The 18,216-nt window shown below is 42.0% G+C and overlaps 1 protein-coding gene across 4 annotated transcripts in view; it reads right to left on the reverse strand.

Moving 5' to 3' along the window:
- The window catches only part of LOC103353398 (kinase suppressor of Ras 1-like), a 51,052-nt gene that overhangs the window by 4,305 nt on the left and 28,531 nt on the right, over nt 1-18,216 (reverse strand). For all 4 annotated transcript variants that reach the window (XM_008276365.1, XM_008276366.1, XM_008276364.1 and 1 more), the window contains 15 exons: nt 15,061-15,208; nt 13,472-13,865; nt 13,079-13,236; nt 12,892-12,958; nt 9,543-9,626; nt 9,401-9,462; nt 8,033-8,145; nt 7,644-7,818; nt 6,690-6,744; nt 5,797-5,851; nt 5,302-5,541; nt 4,994-5,190; nt 4,693-4,789; nt 3,561-3,694; nt 3,315-3,446 (listed from right to left, as the gene is read on the reverse strand). In XM_008276365.1, the coding sequence (XP_008274587.1) occupies nt 3,315-3,446; nt 3,561-3,694; nt 4,693-4,789; nt 4,994-5,190; nt 5,302-5,541; nt 5,797-5,851; nt 6,690-6,744; nt 7,644-7,818; nt 8,033-8,145; nt 9,401-9,462; nt 9,543-9,626; nt 12,892-12,958; nt 13,079-13,236; nt 13,472-13,865; nt 15,061-15,169 (2,072 nt within the window). In that variant the 5' untranslated portion in view covers nt 15,170-15,208. The remainder of the gene's footprint in view (nt 1-3,314; nt 3,447-3,560; nt 3,695-4,692; nt 4,790-4,993; nt 5,191-5,301; nt 5,542-5,796; nt 5,852-6,689; nt 6,745-7,643; nt 7,819-8,032; nt 8,146-9,400; nt 9,463-9,542; nt 9,627-12,891; nt 12,959-13,078; nt 13,237-13,471; nt 13,866-15,060; nt 15,209-18,216) is intronic.

The following is an 18,216-nucleotide window of genomic DNA, read 5'->3' on the forward strand; positions in this document are numbered from 1 at the left end:
TGTGATACCCGTGGTCTCTGACAGGAGTTTTAGTTCTTGTTGAGCTAACTTGCACAAAGAAAGCCCAGCCATGCCAAACTTGCTTCGTAGTACAGACCTCTGGTAACCTGTGGTGACTGGAAAACCATGTTATGTGCAAAACTTGTTTACGGTACATCTTTGCGCACATTAAGTGATGCATACAAATAGGCCAAATGGAGCATGAAGCACACAGAGATGACATTTTCAAATGCTGTGTAGCTGCAGTAAGCCCTAAAAGTTGCAAAATATGTCTGGTTGCATTTGTGACCTAAACTCAAGACTACACAAAAGTGACTGGTAAATTAGCTGTCACTAGCCATCCATCCATCCATTGTCTTCCGCTTATCCAGGGTCGGGTCGCGGGGGCAGCAGGCGGAGCAGGTCGTCCCAGACCTCCCTCCCCCCGGCGACACTTTCCAGCTCTGCCTGGGGGATCCCGAGGCGTTTCCAGGCCAGCCGAGACACATAATCCTTCCAGCGGGTTCTGGGTCTGCACCGGGGTCTCCTCCCAGGTGGACGTGTTCAGAAAACTTCCAGAGGAAGCCTCCCCGGAGGCATCCGAACCAGATGTCCATATCACCTCAACTGGCTCCTTTCGACACAAAGGAGCAGCGGCTCTACTCCGAACTCCCTCCGGATGTCCGAGCCACCCTGCAGAGGAAGCTCATTTCGGCAGCTTGTATCCGCGATCTCGTTCTTTCGGTCACGACCCAAAGCTCGTGACCATAGATGAGGATTGGGACTTAGATGGACTGGTAAATCGAGAGCTTTGCCTTGCAGCTCAGCTCTCTCTTCACCACAACGGTCCGGTACAGCGCCCGCATTACTGCTGAGGCCGCACTGAGCCGCCTGTCCAACTCACGCTCCATTTTCCCATCACTCGTGAACAAGATCCCGAGATACTTAAACTCCCTCGCTTGACGAAGCAACTCCCCCCCCCCACCTGGAGGTGGCAATCCACCGGTTTCCGGCAGAGAGCCATGGCCTCAGACTTGGAGGTACTGATCCGCATCCCTGCCGCTTCGCACTCGGCTACAAACCGCTCCAGTGAGTGCTGAAGGTCATGGTCTGATGGAGCCAACAATACCACGTCGTCTGCAAAAAGCAGAAACGAGATCCTGAGGTCCCCAAACCGGACACCCTCCTCTCCCTAACTGCACCTTGAGATCCTGTCCATGAAAACCACAAACAGGATTGGTGACAAGGGGCAGCCCTGGCGGAGTCCAACACCCACTGGGAACGTGTCTGACTTATTGCCGAGAATGCGGACACAGCTCGCACTTTGGTTGTACGAGTTTTAGCTTCCACAACCGCCGCAGCTGCAGCCCTTTTGGCCAGCTGGTACCTGCCTGCTGCTTCAAGAGACCCCCGAGCCAACCAGGCCCGAAAGGTCTCCTTCTTCAGCCTGATGGCTTCCCTCACCGCCGGTGTCCACCAGCGGGTTTTGGAGTTGCCACCGCGACAGGCACCAGTGACCTTCTGGCCACAGCTCCTAACGACTGCTTCTGCAATGGAGGCTTTGAACATGGACCAGTCTGACTCCATGTCCCCAACTTCCCCCGGGATGCAGGAAAAACTCTTCCGGAGGTGGGAATTGAAAACACCACGGACAGGGGCCTCTGCCAGACGTTCCCAGTTCACCCGCACTACGCGTTTGGGTTTACCAGGTCTGTTTGGCAGCCTTCCCCGCCATCGGATCCATCTCACCACCAGGTTGTGATCAGTTGACAGTTCTGCTCCTCTCTTTACCCGAGTGTCCAAAACATACGGCCACAGATCTGATAATACGACTACAAAGTCAATCATCGACCTTTGGCCTAAGGTACTCTGGTACCAAGTACACTTATGAGCAACCTTATGTTCGAACATGGTGTTTGTTATGGCCAATCCGTGGCTAGCACAGAAGTCCAAAAACAAAACCCGCTCGGGTTCAGATCAGGCAGGCCGTTCCTCCCAGTCGCAGTCGCAGAGAGGCGACCCTCTCATTCTGCGGGGAGAACTCCAACAAGGCGGCGCTCAGCCAGGGCTTGTGAGTATCCCCACACCCGCCCGGCGCCTCTCACTGTGGGCATCTCCGGAAAAGGAGAGAGTCCAACCCCTCTCCAGTAGTATGGTTCCAGAGCCCTTTCTGTGCCAGCTCAGGCTCCTTCCCCACCAGTGAGGTGACATTCCATGTCCCCAGAGCTAGTCTACGCCACCAGGGGGTGGTACGCCAGGATGCCCGCTCCTGCCTACCACCCGGAGGGCATAGCACCCGACCCCGATCCTCTTCCCTGAGGGTGGTGGGTCCTCTGGGAAGTGGCCCCGTGTTGCTTCTTCGGGCTGTGCCCGACCGAGCCCCACGGGGCCCCAAGGCTCGGCCACCAGACGCTCCCCGGCGAGCTCCCCTCCAGGCCTGGCTCCAGGGGGGTGCCCTGGTTTCCCTCTTCCGGGCAAGGTGGCGGCACTCCTTTTCTTGTTCTTCATCAGGGTCTTCTGAATCGCTCTTTGTCTGGTCCCTCCCCCAGAACCAACTTGCCTTGGGAGACCCTACCAGGGGCTAATGCCCCGGACAACATAGCAGGGACACTCAAACCCCTCCACCGTGATAAGCTGGCGATTCATCAGGGGGATGAATCGCCATTCAATGGAATTACTAGCTGTCACCAATAAATCCTAATTTGACTTTAAGACAATTCAAGAGTGAAAAAACATAAACAAGGTAAATGAACTTACAGGACCTGCTTTAAGTCTCTGTAAAAGGTGGAATATGCACAATTTTGAACATAAATTTAGAGGCAACGTAGAAGCAAAACATTACCTGCTATGTAAAAATATATTGGTGTAGCAACATCCTTAGGAAAGAATGAAGCCACCCTCACTCTATGTGTGGTGTAATCTGAGCTTTCCTGTTCTGTGTGTTGGCAGCTTGTTTGGCCATGCATCCATGTTGGTGCATTTGAGTCCCTACTTTTGAAACTGTTGTACATTCTTGCATTAACAGACTGACAAAGAGTGACCTTCGACGTTGTATTGTAAAGTAACAGTGTCGTCTGGAGTATCTAGTTGATGCCTCAAACAAACCTAACAATTTGCTAAAATTAAGTATTTTAACTATATTGCTTTCCTAATTTAGGTGCACTAGTTTAATTTCAGCTCATATGCACAGCCTATTTGGTTAAGAGATGCTGATGCTTTATCAATATTCAGTGGTTCTACATGTTGCATCCTTAACATAAACTATATTTTCAGTGTCACCTAAGCATTTGTTGATTAACTTGAACAGACTGTTTAAGTGTAATCTGTATCAATACCCGAAAGCATAAACGTCAGCAGCATTGGAGAAAGGAAGCTTGTCCTCATCAATCTCTGGGCTTAGCTTTTGAACAATCTCTGGAGCAAGGTAGCAGATCCAGCCCTGTGGTATCCGCAACACGTTCTTTCTTCTAAACATACACAAACACACACATACACACACACGTATATTAGTAATGGCAATAATGAGTAAACTGTGGCTTACCAGAGATACAGATTCATATTATTATTTGTTTCATTCTTACCGGCCTTCTTGTACCACTCCAGACATCCCAAACAAGCCAAAGTCGGTAATAACGACCCTGTTTGAGTCATAGAACACATTCTTAGACTTCAGATCCTTGTGAATGATGCCTTTGGCATGCAGATAACCCATTCCCTGTAACAGAGAAGGGCAATTAGACTCAGACACATTCCAGTTCTATATATATTGGCAGTAATGATTGATTTAATGTTTGTTTTGCTTATTCTTTTAATAAACATAATGATGAAATAAGAGATACCAGGTTACTGTATACTATTGTGATACATAACATTCTTGTCTAAAAGACAAATAGTTGTTTAACATTGTATGTTACAACATTTCATCAACAAATAACACACAAATGTAAGGATAGGATCATTTTGCTTACTAAAGAATCATGATCAAGAAGTGGACTCAGTCAAAAAACTTATAAAAAGCACTGCACTGATCTCTGCTGGATAAACTATGCGCCAGAGACATGTGAATCCACAAAAATGCTGTCAGTGGTAACTGAAAGAAGGAAGGAGGGGAGTGACTGAGAGATGAATGCTGGTGTACAAATACATATTCTTCTGGATTGTAACATGTGTCCAGCTTGGAACGGCATTCATATTGAACATACTGAATCTACTACTTTCCCTCCTTCCTTCGTTGTCTGTCAGTGACTTCCAGCATATCTGTGGTTTCTCTACTGCAATTTCTCATTACTCCTCAGCTTCATATAAGCATGAACTAATATATCTCTCATGAACCACAAACGTGATAAAATCAGGCTAAAAAAGAATCAGAATTGTTTCGCGACATTTTATTTCACAGTATATCATAAATAATCATGTATACATCTATCCATCCATTATCTATACACCGAACAGTGTTCATCCTGGACAGGTAGCCAGTCTATCACAGGACTACACTTAGAGACAGACAACCAAGCACACTCACATTCACACCAACGAACAATTTAGAATTACCAATTAACCTCAACATGTCTTTGGACTGTGGGAGGAAGCACCCAGTGAAATCATGTATGCAACAATAATAAAATTGATATTGATTTTTAAATCATTGATTATATTGATTCTTTTCATAATTCTGTCCTCACACAGTTTTGTGGAAGTTCAAAGGTTGCTTACCTTTACAATCTCCTGAGCAATCTGTCTGGTTTTATTGATGTCTAGCATGTGACCTCTTTCTCTCACAACAGTGTACAGAGTCAAACCTTTACAGAAACTGCAGAGGAAACATCATCGTTATTGTGACTGAATTTAAAAATCGACATCAAAACATAAATAAATTTTCACCAGAGCAAGAACTTACATACGTCACATGATTTAATACGTAAAATTAGTGTAACAAAGCACTGGGACTGTCTTAGAAATTAAGGAAAGCCACCACAGCTAAGAGTGCAGAGTTATAAAGGTCATGCAGCTGTACCTGGTGATGATAGCAAGGTGAGGAGGAGCCAAGCAGGCACCCATGAACAGGACCACATTCTCATGCCTGGTCTGCCTGTAGTTCATCACCTCCTTCTTGAAGATTTTCAGATGATCCTGGTTGTTGCCGTCGATCTCCAGAAGACGAATGGCCACCTCACCATGCCAGCGACCTTTATGCACCTTGCCCCATCGACCCTGAACATAAAGTCAGATGTATCACTTTTGTTGGAGCGAAATGTTGAAATTTCACATTCTTGCTACTATAATATATAATATTTAGTGGGTCCGTTATATCTTCGTCTTCACCTTGCCAATAAGGTCTCCAAGCTGCAGCTGCTCATAAGGTATGTCCCACTCCTGAAGGTAGACACTGGTCTGGCTGACCTTACGAGAAATGGGGCCTCCTGAGCGACCAACAGCCGCACGGCGACATATGGAAGAAGGAAGGTCGTCCAGACCATCCTCGTCACCCTCCTCAGTAGAAAAGCTCCTTTTTCTGTTTCCTGTGTCAGCCACTTCTTCATCCTCAGCTGGGTAGTCTCCCTCCTTAGACAAAAGGCAATATAAGGAAAGTGATCAAAGACAGTAAATGCTTAGTTAACGATTAATTAAAGTCACATTGTAACACATGAGTGGCGAAAAAAGTCTAGTCACTTCCTGTCTTAACATGATCACCAGAGGTCTGTACTACAAAGCAGGTACTATAGATGAGTCTAGATTATTGAGACAAAGCAGGAAAATAAAGATTTTCTTACTTCTTTTCAGAGATGAAACCCATTTCATGTGACTGTCAGTACTCACCTCTCCCTGTTGCACTGCTGTTAGCTGTGTCTCACTGAGCTCTTCCTGTGACAATCTGAGAAAAAGAAAACAGTAATTAGCAACAGGTTAAGATTATAAACGTACTAGTCTGAATGATATTGATATTTGTGAACCTTGTGTCTTAGAGAGATGCTAAAAAAAACAGTTTGCCATCCATTTGTAACTTTGAAAATTGGTCAGTTGATCCAAAATGCTGCAGCCACAGTTCTAACAGTAACCAGCAAGAGAGATCATATTTCTCCCACACTGGCTTCTCTGTATTGGATTCCTAGAAAATCCAGAAGAGTCACAAAAGAGCTGCTCAAATGGAATCTTTGGTTACATAAAATAATACATTGTTGTAGGGTCTTGGCCTTTTTATGTGAAGTGCCTTGAGAGGATTTATTTTGTGAAGTGGCGCTTTATACTTCAAACTGAGCTGAACTGATTAACTGCTGAGCAGATACTCTAATAGTTTAATAATGTAGACTGTGCTTTTCTTTTCTAATCCATTTATGAGATTTAAAAATAGGTAATCATTTTTAAATGTTTTACAAAATTTTAACACATGCTCTCATCACAATATACTGTATTATGTATTTGGTGCTCTTTAATGAGCAGGACATTTCATAGTACAAAAAAAACTTGCCAGTGCTCTCTGGTGAACTGACTATATAATGGTAACACTATTTCAAAACAGACTTAAACACAACATGAGGTATTTCTTTGCTATCGTTGCTTATGAACGACATGTCACATTGCAGTATTACTTACCAGCCAGCTGATACAAAACCTATATCTGTGATAAACCAGCACTAACAATATAGTTCCTCTTAACAACCGTATGAAATCAAGTGTGTTATTGAATCTTTGCTAATGTTGTTGTCTCTTACCCAGGCTCATAGTAGCCTCCAGAATGCTGTACTGTGTGTGTGGAAGCAGGAACATCTGTTGGGAATAAAAAACATCAGAGTACTGCCAACCAGGCCAGCTGACAGTCTTCCCTGGGCCCGGGACAAGATGATACTAGATGAAAGTGCAAAATCCGAACTTCCAATAAAAGGACAACAAATGTTGATCAGGGGCCAAACCATTTTATGTTGGAGGTGGGGGTAGAGGGCAATTCCAAAAATATTAAGGACAGTTCAGATGAAAACAAAATAAAACTTCTAACTCAAATATTGCACTGTTTCTTTCCATTAATAGCCCTTCTTTGGGGAAAAAAATCCATAATTCAATGAGGGTCCAGTTCTGGGCCCCCCTCCCCACTCTGGGCCCGGGACAACAGACCCGTTTGTCCCCCCCTATCGGCGGGCGTGCTGCCAACTACAAAACTAATTCTCATCATTTAGAAATGCTGCATATATTTTTGCTCCTTATGGTTTCAGAACAATGGCTTTGCTGTACATGTGTTAACAAAACCAGCCACAAATAAAATAGAGTAGTAATTTTTAGTCATTTGTAACTAAATACAGGAATTTATGTACAATCAATGTCATGCTTCAGAGATACAAGGCCCAAAAATAATTGGTGAAGCATGAAAAAAAAGCAGGCGTCATGGTCATTGAATGTGTACAAGGGAAACTAATTTTTGTGATTTCTTATTTTAAATGTGGAGCTAAGCGCTTCAGTGGAGCTTCTGTAATTCATTTGTACTTGTGTTTGTGTGCCTTGTGTTGCCACACAATTGGTATTATTATAAAATCATGATTATCTTAAAATAACCATTGTAACAACCGATCTTTTGTTAGCTGCCTCAGCTGGAGCACACTGCTGTCTTTGTTGGATCCCAGCACGCATTACACAAGACGTCTGTGTATATGTGACACCAAAGACAAGCTGCTGACCTGGGAAGTGGAAGCGGTTGTCCCTGAAGCTCTGTGGTGACGGGTTGGGTGGGGGGGTGGCACTGACACTTGGGGGGTTACTCTGCTGGAAATGTGCTGGGGAGGAAGGTGTGGAGGAGGTGGCTGATGATGGGTTACTGCTGGAGTCCAGGTGGCTTAAACTGGGTGCAGGCTCCTGCAAACACACACACACACGCACACACGCACACACGCACACCCACACACACACTAAAGTCTGTGATTTCAATAGAAAGGACCGTCCACTGACAGCATATATTTCCTGGAAACTAACACTAACACAGTTCTGCACTTTTTCTCAACACCACCTTGACAATGATCACAGCTACAGCAAGCCAGATCATGATTCCATACTTATGTACTGTACTTACCCTTTTGGTTATTGCCTTTGGCAAAGTTCTAAACTGCGGTGGGATTTCTGCTGTGTGATCAATCCGATTATTGATATCTGACGGCACTGATTCAGCCCTGCGTATCACTGGCACTGCAATTCAGATTAAAACATGAGTTTACTTTATATCATAATCAATATTAAATTGCAGGTACACAATTCATAAAGTCAGTCCTAAGCTAGAGACAGGTGCCCACATGTACAAAAACAAGTTCTGCTTGCTGCAATCATCCCTCCTGAAAACATACGACCCATTACAACATCTTTCATAGTGTGCTTACAGTGGCAGTGACGGGGAGGAAACATGCATTTTAAAGCTGGCTAGAGGTGACTTCCTAAATGCACTCAGCCTGTTATGACCTGAAAAAGCCCATACAATACTACTGTAGAGCATGAAAAGAAAAAAGTGCTCACGTACTTCTCTGATAACTTAGAGTGGTGCTTGAAGTTATGTGAACTCTTTAGAGCCTTAGTTTGTATTTTAACATAAATATGACCTAAAACAGAAAGTGTATAAAGAGAACCCATTTACCTTTATGAGACAACAATATCATACTTGTTTACTCATTTAATAAGGAAGAGAGTGTTAGATATCCACACCTCTGGGTTTAAATTGAAATGAAATGAGTCAGCTGTTTTTAATCAATGGGATGACAGTCATGGAAAGAACAAAAGAATGTTCTGAAGACCTCAGAAAAAGGTTTTGATGTTATCACGATGGAAAAGGTTCCAAAACGTTGGGTTACTTAACGTAATCCCTGTTCTTTGATAACAGAGTGAGGTGTTTCACTATGTGACAGACCGGTTGAGCGGTGCTCTAGGCTACGCCTCCTCCTATTGCTACGGCCAACTGATCACTCCTCACTCATTCTGGACAGATTTCTTTCTGTGTCCATGCAAGGAGGGATGTGCTGGTGAAACACCTTACTCTGTTATCACAGAACCAGGGATTACGTTAAGTAACACAACGTTCTTTTTCTAACTTCGCTCTGTGTTTCACTATGGGAGACATAGCCAACTCCTGGATTGCATAAGCAAGCAGGGGACGGGGTTTGGCTTCCGCGGCAGACAGAGGTTGAAGAGGTTGTGCTCGTCTCTCTCATTTTCTCCAAGGCTGGACCAAACAGACCTTTGGTTGGGTCATAAGTCGCATCCATGACTTCTGCCTGACAGGTTTAACCACAATATTGGGCCTCTTTCCTCAATAAATAAATAACCTCAAATTATACTTTTATCTCTTTTGTTTAACTGGGTTCTCTTTATCTACTAAAAAACAGATTCTAAAAAAAGTTGGCAACATTTAAAAAAGAAAACATTGAATGAAACAATGATGCTGAATGCTGCTTACAAGTGAGAAATGATATCCGACATGAGGGCGCATCTTTGGTGCATTTGTTGTGACATTTCAACCTGTGAACACATAGAAGGGACACATGCTCATGAGACCTATAATCACATAGGGTGGGGGAGCTTATTTGCACAGTTCTTACTTGCAGTGTTTACACTTGACACCAAACATCATGCTCTTGCTGCACACTTGACATGTCTGGGAGAGCCAGGACTTGGTTGAAAACCTACAAAAGACAGAAGAAGAAGAAGAAGGAACAATATTTCCTTTTTATTATGAACTTGAACATCTGATGACAGTAAGCCTGAGGACTAAAGTTAGCAAGTAAAACAGACCAGAGCTCTGAGGGAAAGTTTTATTTTCCTACCTTTCTGTCTGATGTGTAAATTTTATTATTTTATTTTTATTTTTTTTTTAATTTATTTATTTATTTATTTTTATTTAGAAATGTTGTATGTACAATCACTGGCATTTCCTCTTTTTTTAAATATATACATATATAAATTCGAACACACAATGAACTTAACTGCCCACCCATCCCACCCTCCAAAAACAAAAAAAACATTTAGGACACTCACCTAGACTAGCAGAGATAGGAAATACTAAAGGCTGCAGATCAAACAAACATAAAATCCATGAAAGTGGAAAAGTAAGTACAGAATAATAGAAGAAAAATAAGTACATAATGTTACACCCAGATTTATTATTGAGCAGGCATACTGTGCTTGCACGAAGAGAAAAAATAATAATAAATAAGTAAATCATAATAAATAAATACAATGAAAAACATGCCCAAGTTGCTGCTAGGTTATATCAGGCAGAACTTTAAGTTCATCCAAATATGTCAACATCTGGTCCCAGATGGAGAGGAACTTATCCCTAGAACCTCTGAGTGAGTATTTTATCTTTTCCAACTGAATAAACTGCATGACATCACTAAGTATTCTTTTCATGCATGCAATGTTGTAAAAGCGATTATTTTCATGACCTCTTGGTGTTGTATATTGTCTTCTCTCTATAACATCAAATATGGCAGCTGCTGCACTGGGTTGCAAATCAATAGTAAGTGCTTTTGAAAGCATTTCAAAGATAACAGTTCAGTAGAGAGCCAAAACAGGGCAGGACCAAAACATATGTGTTAAGTTGGCTGAGGCATTATGACATCTGTCACAACTTGCAGTTATGCTCAGATATATTTTAGACAACCTAGCCTTGGAAAAGTGAGCTCGATGCACAACCTTGAACTGTATTATGCTAAGCTTTGCACAGGAGGCACTACCGTTTACTCCTATTTGATTTATACAATGGTCTTGTTTTTAAAAGAAATTATACAGTCAATAATCCTTGAAATGAGTCTTTTTGTGTTAAAAGAAATATTTCACATATCATCTAAACCTGGAAGTGAGGGTAAACCCGTAAAATTAGGGTCACTATGCTGAAGGAAGTGGCAGACTTGGAAATACCAAAATAAGTTGGATCGTGGATGATGTGTAACTTTAACCCTAAATTTTATGAATATTGTATTGAATGTAGAATTAATTGTTGATGATGATACTGAAAGTGTAAAGTCACCCCTTCAGGTTACGACTGCCATGGTGTTGGGTTTATTAAGGTTTGGTTATTCTTTGTGGTGTGTCCTGTAACTATTACTTTCCAGACGGCTGTACAACAAAGTAAGTTTGACATAGCCAGGCTTTATTTGTGTAAGTGAACTCGATAAAGATTAAAGCCCCAGGCAGAGATAAGAGGTATCACAAAGGTGGTTATCAACTTCCTGTGTTAACTCTGACTTGCTGTTTCCATCTCTGTGTGTGTTCACATAAATATTGGCGATTAAAGCCTCACGTGACTCTGCTTCAGTCAACAGGTCGTTTTAATGGAGAACAATGAGGAATATCAAAATTTGTGACAGTAAAAAGCGCTGCTACTGCAAATGGTGCAAGACAGGAATGATGATTAAAAAAAAACTGTTAAACATGCCTAATATATTTATTTTACTGAACAATGCAGGTGCTTATTTCTAACTGACAGCTGCACATTAGAGTCATTAAACTTTAAACTTCATTTGTGTACATCTGCTTTTATGGTTGGTTCTGATTTGCTCACAATTCAATATCATGTTTTAGTATATGAAGTTTAAAGTTGAACAGCTTTAATGTGCAGCTGTCAGTTAGAAATAAGCGGCTGCATTGATAAGTAAAATAAATATCTTATGCACATTTAACAGTTTACACTGCTGGTACTGCAGCTGAGAAGAAAACAGATTAGAAAACTGGTTATTCTACTGGTATTTATTGAAGAGAATATTCAGTCAGTAACATTGATTTCATTTTGATTTGGCCAGAATTTAAGTGACATCCTGTATTCAGGGACAGTGTCAGACCTACATGCACTTCAATACAATATCATGTTTAAATATATGAAGTTTAAAGTTTAACAGTGCCAGTGTCGGTAAATAAGCAGCTGCACTGAGCCGTAAAATAAATGTAATAACACACAATTACCAGTGTTCTACTGGCATTCTGGTCTTGTATCATTTGCAGTAGCAGTGCTTTTAACATCATACATTTTTATATTCTTCATTGTTCTACATTATAACAACCTGCTGACTGAAACAGAAAGTCTGAGTGAACAAAGGAAGCTGAAAATCACCTCTGTGATACCCTTGATCTCTGGCTGGAGTTTTCGTTTTTATCGAGTCCACTAACACAAAGACAGCCTGGCTACGTCAAACAGCCCTCAGGATCTCAAGCTGATTTTTGGTTATTTCTCTGCCTCCTTTTGAATTAAATACAACAATAATGTAATACAACCCAGAGTATAAAAAACAGCATCCTGATTGTTTTGCACAATGCAGCTTTGTCAGTCAGTCAAACACTGACGCAAGACTTAACAGTAAAACATTCAGTGATTACTAAGAAAAACAGTGGGTTACACTGGAAACTCTGCACTGTTTAGAATCCTGGATTCTCACAACATGCTTTCTTTCCAGATGACTGACTTCATAGTGGTTTAAATCAGAAGCTGAAGACTCCATATTTATAACAGAAAGCAGACAGAAAGAGTCCATAGCTGCATTGTGAAAAGTTCGGGATTCTGTTTTTTTAACTAAACACTAAAAACCAGAAAATTTGGGGTTCTGCTGCTTCAATTTTGACCATTCTACTTTTCAATTTGTCTTTTGTCTGAGCCATGTTCATGGAAGTAGACTGCTAAAACATATCTACAGTTTATATAGGCAACCCTGGGTGGATTATATTTTGGTTGTAAATGTAAGTCCTGTAGCAAACGGATAGTAAAATGATGATGTCAACAAACCATTACTTAATATTTCATCATCTTAAAAAATAGAAGAAAAAAGTAACTGTGCAACATGTAAATGTTTGATTAAAGTTTCACACTAAACACACACCAAGTTAAAGTGATGCAGCACTGCTCACAGAATGATATACAGTATCTGTTCGTGTTTACTATTCAAACGCATCACTGACCTGTGTGTTACAGCCAGGCCAATGTCTCTCCTCATTGTCTGTGGGGAACTCCTGTGCATGGCCACATCTGTGAGGAATATTAGAATGCAGCAAGACACAAAATGAGACATCAGCAAAATGAAACAGAATTACAGAAGTACCAAAGGACCATGAGAGTAGAAATGCAGCATCTGTAATGGGGACTCACTGTCCTGCAGGGTGGGTGAGACGTGCATCGTGTATGGTGCTGAGGTTGGGACAGGGCCCAGTGTCCTAGCAGACAGTGACCTCAGTGATGAGTCCTCAAGCTTGTTCCCACAGCCATTGATCTGAATAGGAGTCAACAATTTGTTCTTCTTACAGGCTCTGCAAAGACAGAGATCATCTGTTAATTAACAGATAACAGACTGTGTTAACAGAAAGAACTGCTTGATTAACAATTTTGTGATTTGTAAACTTTTGCCAGTTGTTAGGATAAAATGAACAAAATCTAATGATCAATGAACATTCAAAGCATCAGCTTTTTCTGTAAATTACATGGCAATCTGCCTGTTAAAGCAGGTAATAAAGATATGATTGCAAAATAAATTCTAATACCCACTTCTGTGTCGAGGGATCCTCGATTCGGTTTGCCAGCTGTGACTCATGACTCTTGCTTCTTGTCAGTGCAATGTTTGGGAGGAGATGCAGCAGTTTGCGGGAAGGTGGTGGTGTGTGGGAGGGCTTGGCAGTGAGTGTCTTTGAGGCTCGACTGGCAAGAGGGCTGCTTGGCTCGAGGGAGAAAGCATCAGTCATTTCCTCAGGTAATATGTTAGGTCTCTGGTCGTCTGTACATGGTACCACAGATATGGAGATGGAGCGACCGTGGGTGCTGGTGGGTTGTACAGGGATGGAACGGCTACGAAAACTGAAGGGTGGGCTACTGGGAGAGAAGGCATTGCTGTCCTGTTGGGGCCCAGAGCCGTAGGAGCCTGAGTCAGGAATCAGGTCATCTCCTAAAGTCAAAGAATAAAAGCTTACAAGCTAATTCTAAGACTCAATGGGCAAAAAGTCAGTGCAAGACAGTGGGAGTGAATTGCTAACAGATTTCCTGCAGTTTGTTAAAGCCTAGCTGCAGCATTTTTAATGGGCTGAGAGCAAGCTGTTGACTTTTGTCTATAAAGAGCATCACTGTCATCAAAATGATGGATTACCCTCCAGGAATTACTTATAGCTAAAAGAAACACTGTTTTACCAGGATCGAATGATGACTTGCTGATTATTAGTCTACAATTTCAAACAACATTATTTAATATGTGAATCAGGCAAAAGCAATGTCTACATTTTTAAAATAACTCTGCTAGTTAATGTCCATTAGGTGAATTACCCTGTTTTGCAAATCATTTGGCTAAATTAATGTGGATGATTTTTCATTTCCTTTTTTGTTTTTAAGTTGCAGTGCGTTAAGCTCTTAGGCCACTATATCCTAGTAGTCCCTCTTATACCAACCATATGCTCTCTGGTCCCAGGTTAGATTTTTCATTGCAATTTAATTTAGGAATATGCAACATGTAATCCATCCATCCATAATCTATACACCGCTTAATCCTCACTAGGGTCGCTGGGGGGCTGGATTCTATCCCAGCTGACTCAGAGTGAAGGCAGGAGACACCCTGGACAGGTAACCAGTCTATCACAGGGCTACACTTAGAGACAGACAACCAAGCACACTCACATTCACACCTACGGACAATTTAGAATCACCAATTAACCTCAACATGTTTTTGGACCTTGTGGGAGGAAGCCGGAGAACCCGGAGAGAACCCACGCTGCACGGGGAGAACATGCAAACTCCATGCAGAAAGATCCTGGGTGTCCTCACCGGGACGTAAACCGGCAACCTTCTTGCTATGAGGCAACACTGCTGACCACCGAGCCACCTTGCAGCCCCAACATGTAATCATAATGATAAAAATCTAAAAGGTTTTGCAAGCATTTTATGCCTGTTTCTTATTCTCAGTCTTGGAAATCATATTTGAACCCAACCCAACTTTTTCAGAATGAATCATTAAAGAACCAGCAGCCTAAAACCCTGAAATTACTGATGGAAGTTATTAAGTAAATCTACTTAAGTTGGGATTATTTTTCAGTTTCTTGAAAGGGCTACAAACCAACAATACAGGACCTACTGTCAAGTCACTGTAAGTTCACCTGTTTCATTGGCACTCTTCAGACAAGAGAGGGCAGCAGTGAGGCGAGAGTGATCCTCTGAGTTTGAGCTCAGACGTCTCATTGTGTTTTGGAGCTCAGAGCTGGACATCTGCAGCAACCCATCCACTGAGAGCTTCTCTGCTGTAGCCTGGAAGAGAAAACAAGGACACCTGTCACTGACTGCTTTCAGAACAAAACCAATCTGCAAATGGCAAGTCTGTTACTTCAAAAAATCAGGAGGATACACATGATATTGTGTATATACTATATATTTACATCACAACAACCCTAACTTTAACCCTAACCCTGAGACCCTGTGTACATCAGTACATGGTTAATCTAAAATTTTAAGTTTAAATCGTTTCCATCTGAAACACTGTGGCACATGTGGATACAGCATTGTATGTTTGTATCCTTTCATTTTTTTTTAAAAATTCTTTCTGGGTAACACAAGTCTTGTTGGCCTACAAAGACTGTTGTGCACTAAACTGGATGGATGCTAAGATAACGTAAATGAATTGAGATGAAAACCTTGCTGACACAATCTTCTGCGAACATTCCAGAAAAAAATGTTTCAGCTGATATTGAGCAGTAGCGTTACTGCTACACAGTTAGATAAAAATAGTCTTCATGCTGACTGGCAGAACACATGCTTTGGAACAGGTTTTGAAACAGGCATGTTTTGGTGGTTGTAGTCAGATAATCTTTTTGCTTAGGAAGGTTCTTAAGTTAGTGAAATGACCTGGGAGTGTCGAAATGAGAGCCATAATAAGCTGTCAACCTGGCTGAATTCTCTATATGCTAAGAAATGGTGCTTCATCTTTTGTGTCTCCTTTAGCATGGCATAGCTTGGACCATCGAAAGGGAAGGAAAGAGGATAATGTTATCACATAAGCTGTTCGGACAGGAACATTCATAGTGCAACACCATTTACAGCAGGCTCATGCCAACAACATCAACTGTTTTATGATTTCGTGGCCAAATTAATGTCAGTGCAGTCAGATTTTCGTGGCACCACAGAAGTATTTTCTCATGTCCTAATGAACTCTGCTTCACATCTTTATTGGACATCATTGCGTTTATTATTGAGGTCACAGGACAGTGTATAGGTTTGACATAGGACATCATTTTTTGGACTAATCATACACTACCCATGTTCACATTATATAAACATTTGTTAAAGCAGCCCTAAATTACTTGTAGTCACTTGTAGGCAACATAATAAGTGGTGAACAGAAAACATATTATTAAGTTGATCTGTCAAACAGTTACCTATTTACGTAGTCAGCCTAATTTCCATTAGGGGATTTTGTTGCCCTCACTTTTATAGTTTTAGGTTGATTGTGTTACTTAAAACAACCTAAATCGGATTATTGTGTTCTTGATGTCCAGCCACCACAGTCCAGATAGAAGGGAAAAAAGAGGTGATAATGCTGAAACAACAAAACACAACAGCTCCATTTGTTAAGCCATTGTCATGACATTGCTATCAAGGTCAACGGCAAAGGCACGTAGACACTGTACTAAAGTTTAACGTCTATTTTTCTCATCCGTATGTGTAGTTTTAGTTTCATTACTGTTCCAGAAAAGGAATTAAATTCGGCACCGTAGGTGAAAAAAGATGTTTCAACTATTTTAATTTGGTTGTAGGGCACCATGCAGTGGTGTGGTAGCACCCCTAAAAATAACACAGGAACATAGTTTAGGTTAAGACTAAGATGACCATACACCTATCAGTCATAATGTTAAAGCTACCTGCCTAACATTGTTAGTCTCTTTTGTGCTGCTAAGGTAGCTCTGACTCATCGGGGCATGTACTTGGGATCTCTTGGGGTGTCCTGTATTGTTCTGGACTGGGATGTGGGCAGCAGATCCGTTCAGTCCTGTGGTGTTCCAGGCTGGTTCATTTATCTGGCCAGTTCAAGCACATTTGGCAAATGTTGATCAGACTGTGATCTGGGGAGTTAGGAGGCTGGGCAAACCCCTTGGGCTCTTTGCCGTGGTTCTCAAGTTGTTCCTACACAGATTTTGTGGTGTAGTGGGGCAAACTGTCTTGCTGGGGGAGGGCTGCTGCCATCTGTAAACATTGTTGCCATGGGGATGTGTGCATGTAACAATGTTTAGGTTTGGGGTAAGTGCCAAAGTAACATCTTCGTGAATGCCAGGACCCAAGACCTAAGGCTTCCCAGCAGAACACTGCATTGTTACCAGATGATCAATCTAATTCATTTCCCCAGTCAGTGGTTTCAATGCTTGCTGATTGTATGGTTTTGTAGATTCTCAGTCATCCAAGTCATGTTAATCCAAAGTGCTTTGAGACAACCAGACCACTGTTTTGGTTCATGAAACCAAGATGTTCCACCTGTCATCCTTTTTCTGAGTTTTAACTGACTGGCAGGGAGGCCTGGGTAATTATTTAACCTATGGGTCATTGTTAACCATCCATCCATTATCTATACACCGCTAATCATAATAATAATAATTGATCAGATTTATACAGCGCTTTTCTAGACACTCAAAGACACTTTACACTGTCAATTATTCATTCACACACATTCATTCCGGTGGCGCTGGCTACGATTCTAGCCACAGCTGCCCTGGGGCAGAATGACAGAGGCATGGCTGCCATTCTGCGCCTACGGCCCCTCTGACCACCACCTCAAACAATCCATTCATATGCATTCACACCAGGCAAGGCCTTAGATTGCTCAACGCTTATCAACAACCCAAAACAGAGATGAATTGGTAATACAGCTGAAACATGGTGTCACAGACCTCCTCAGTTTAGAGACGGCTGTTCCAGCTGAACATAGATGGCTGCTTCCGCTCCTTTCTGAAACCATCTGTCCGGACCAGAATGTGTACGCTAATGTCCTTTATTCTTTGGATAGAGATGGACTGCTGAGTCATGTCCTGATGATCTGGTTTGCCTCTACATATGCAACACTTTCCAGCTTGTGTTTGGATGTTTAAACATGGGGGCAAACCAGTTTTTGTCTAAGATTGATACTGGGTCTAAAATGTAGGACGCTGTGCCAAACTATCATCCTGAGCTGTAATGATGTCACTACTGGTAACCTTTCAGCTATGCTAATCTGTGACCCTATCATTTTTTACTGTACGACACTTCTTAGATGTCTGCTCATGTCATTTGTC

This window comes from Stegastes partitus, unplaced genomic scaffold (assembly GCF_000690725.1).
Source record: "Stegastes partitus isolate 25-593 unplaced genomic scaffold, Stegastes_partitus-1.0.2 Scaffold70, whole genome shotgun sequence".
Lineage (NCBI taxonomy): Eukaryota > Metazoa > Chordata > Actinopteri > Pomacentridae > Stegastes > Stegastes partitus.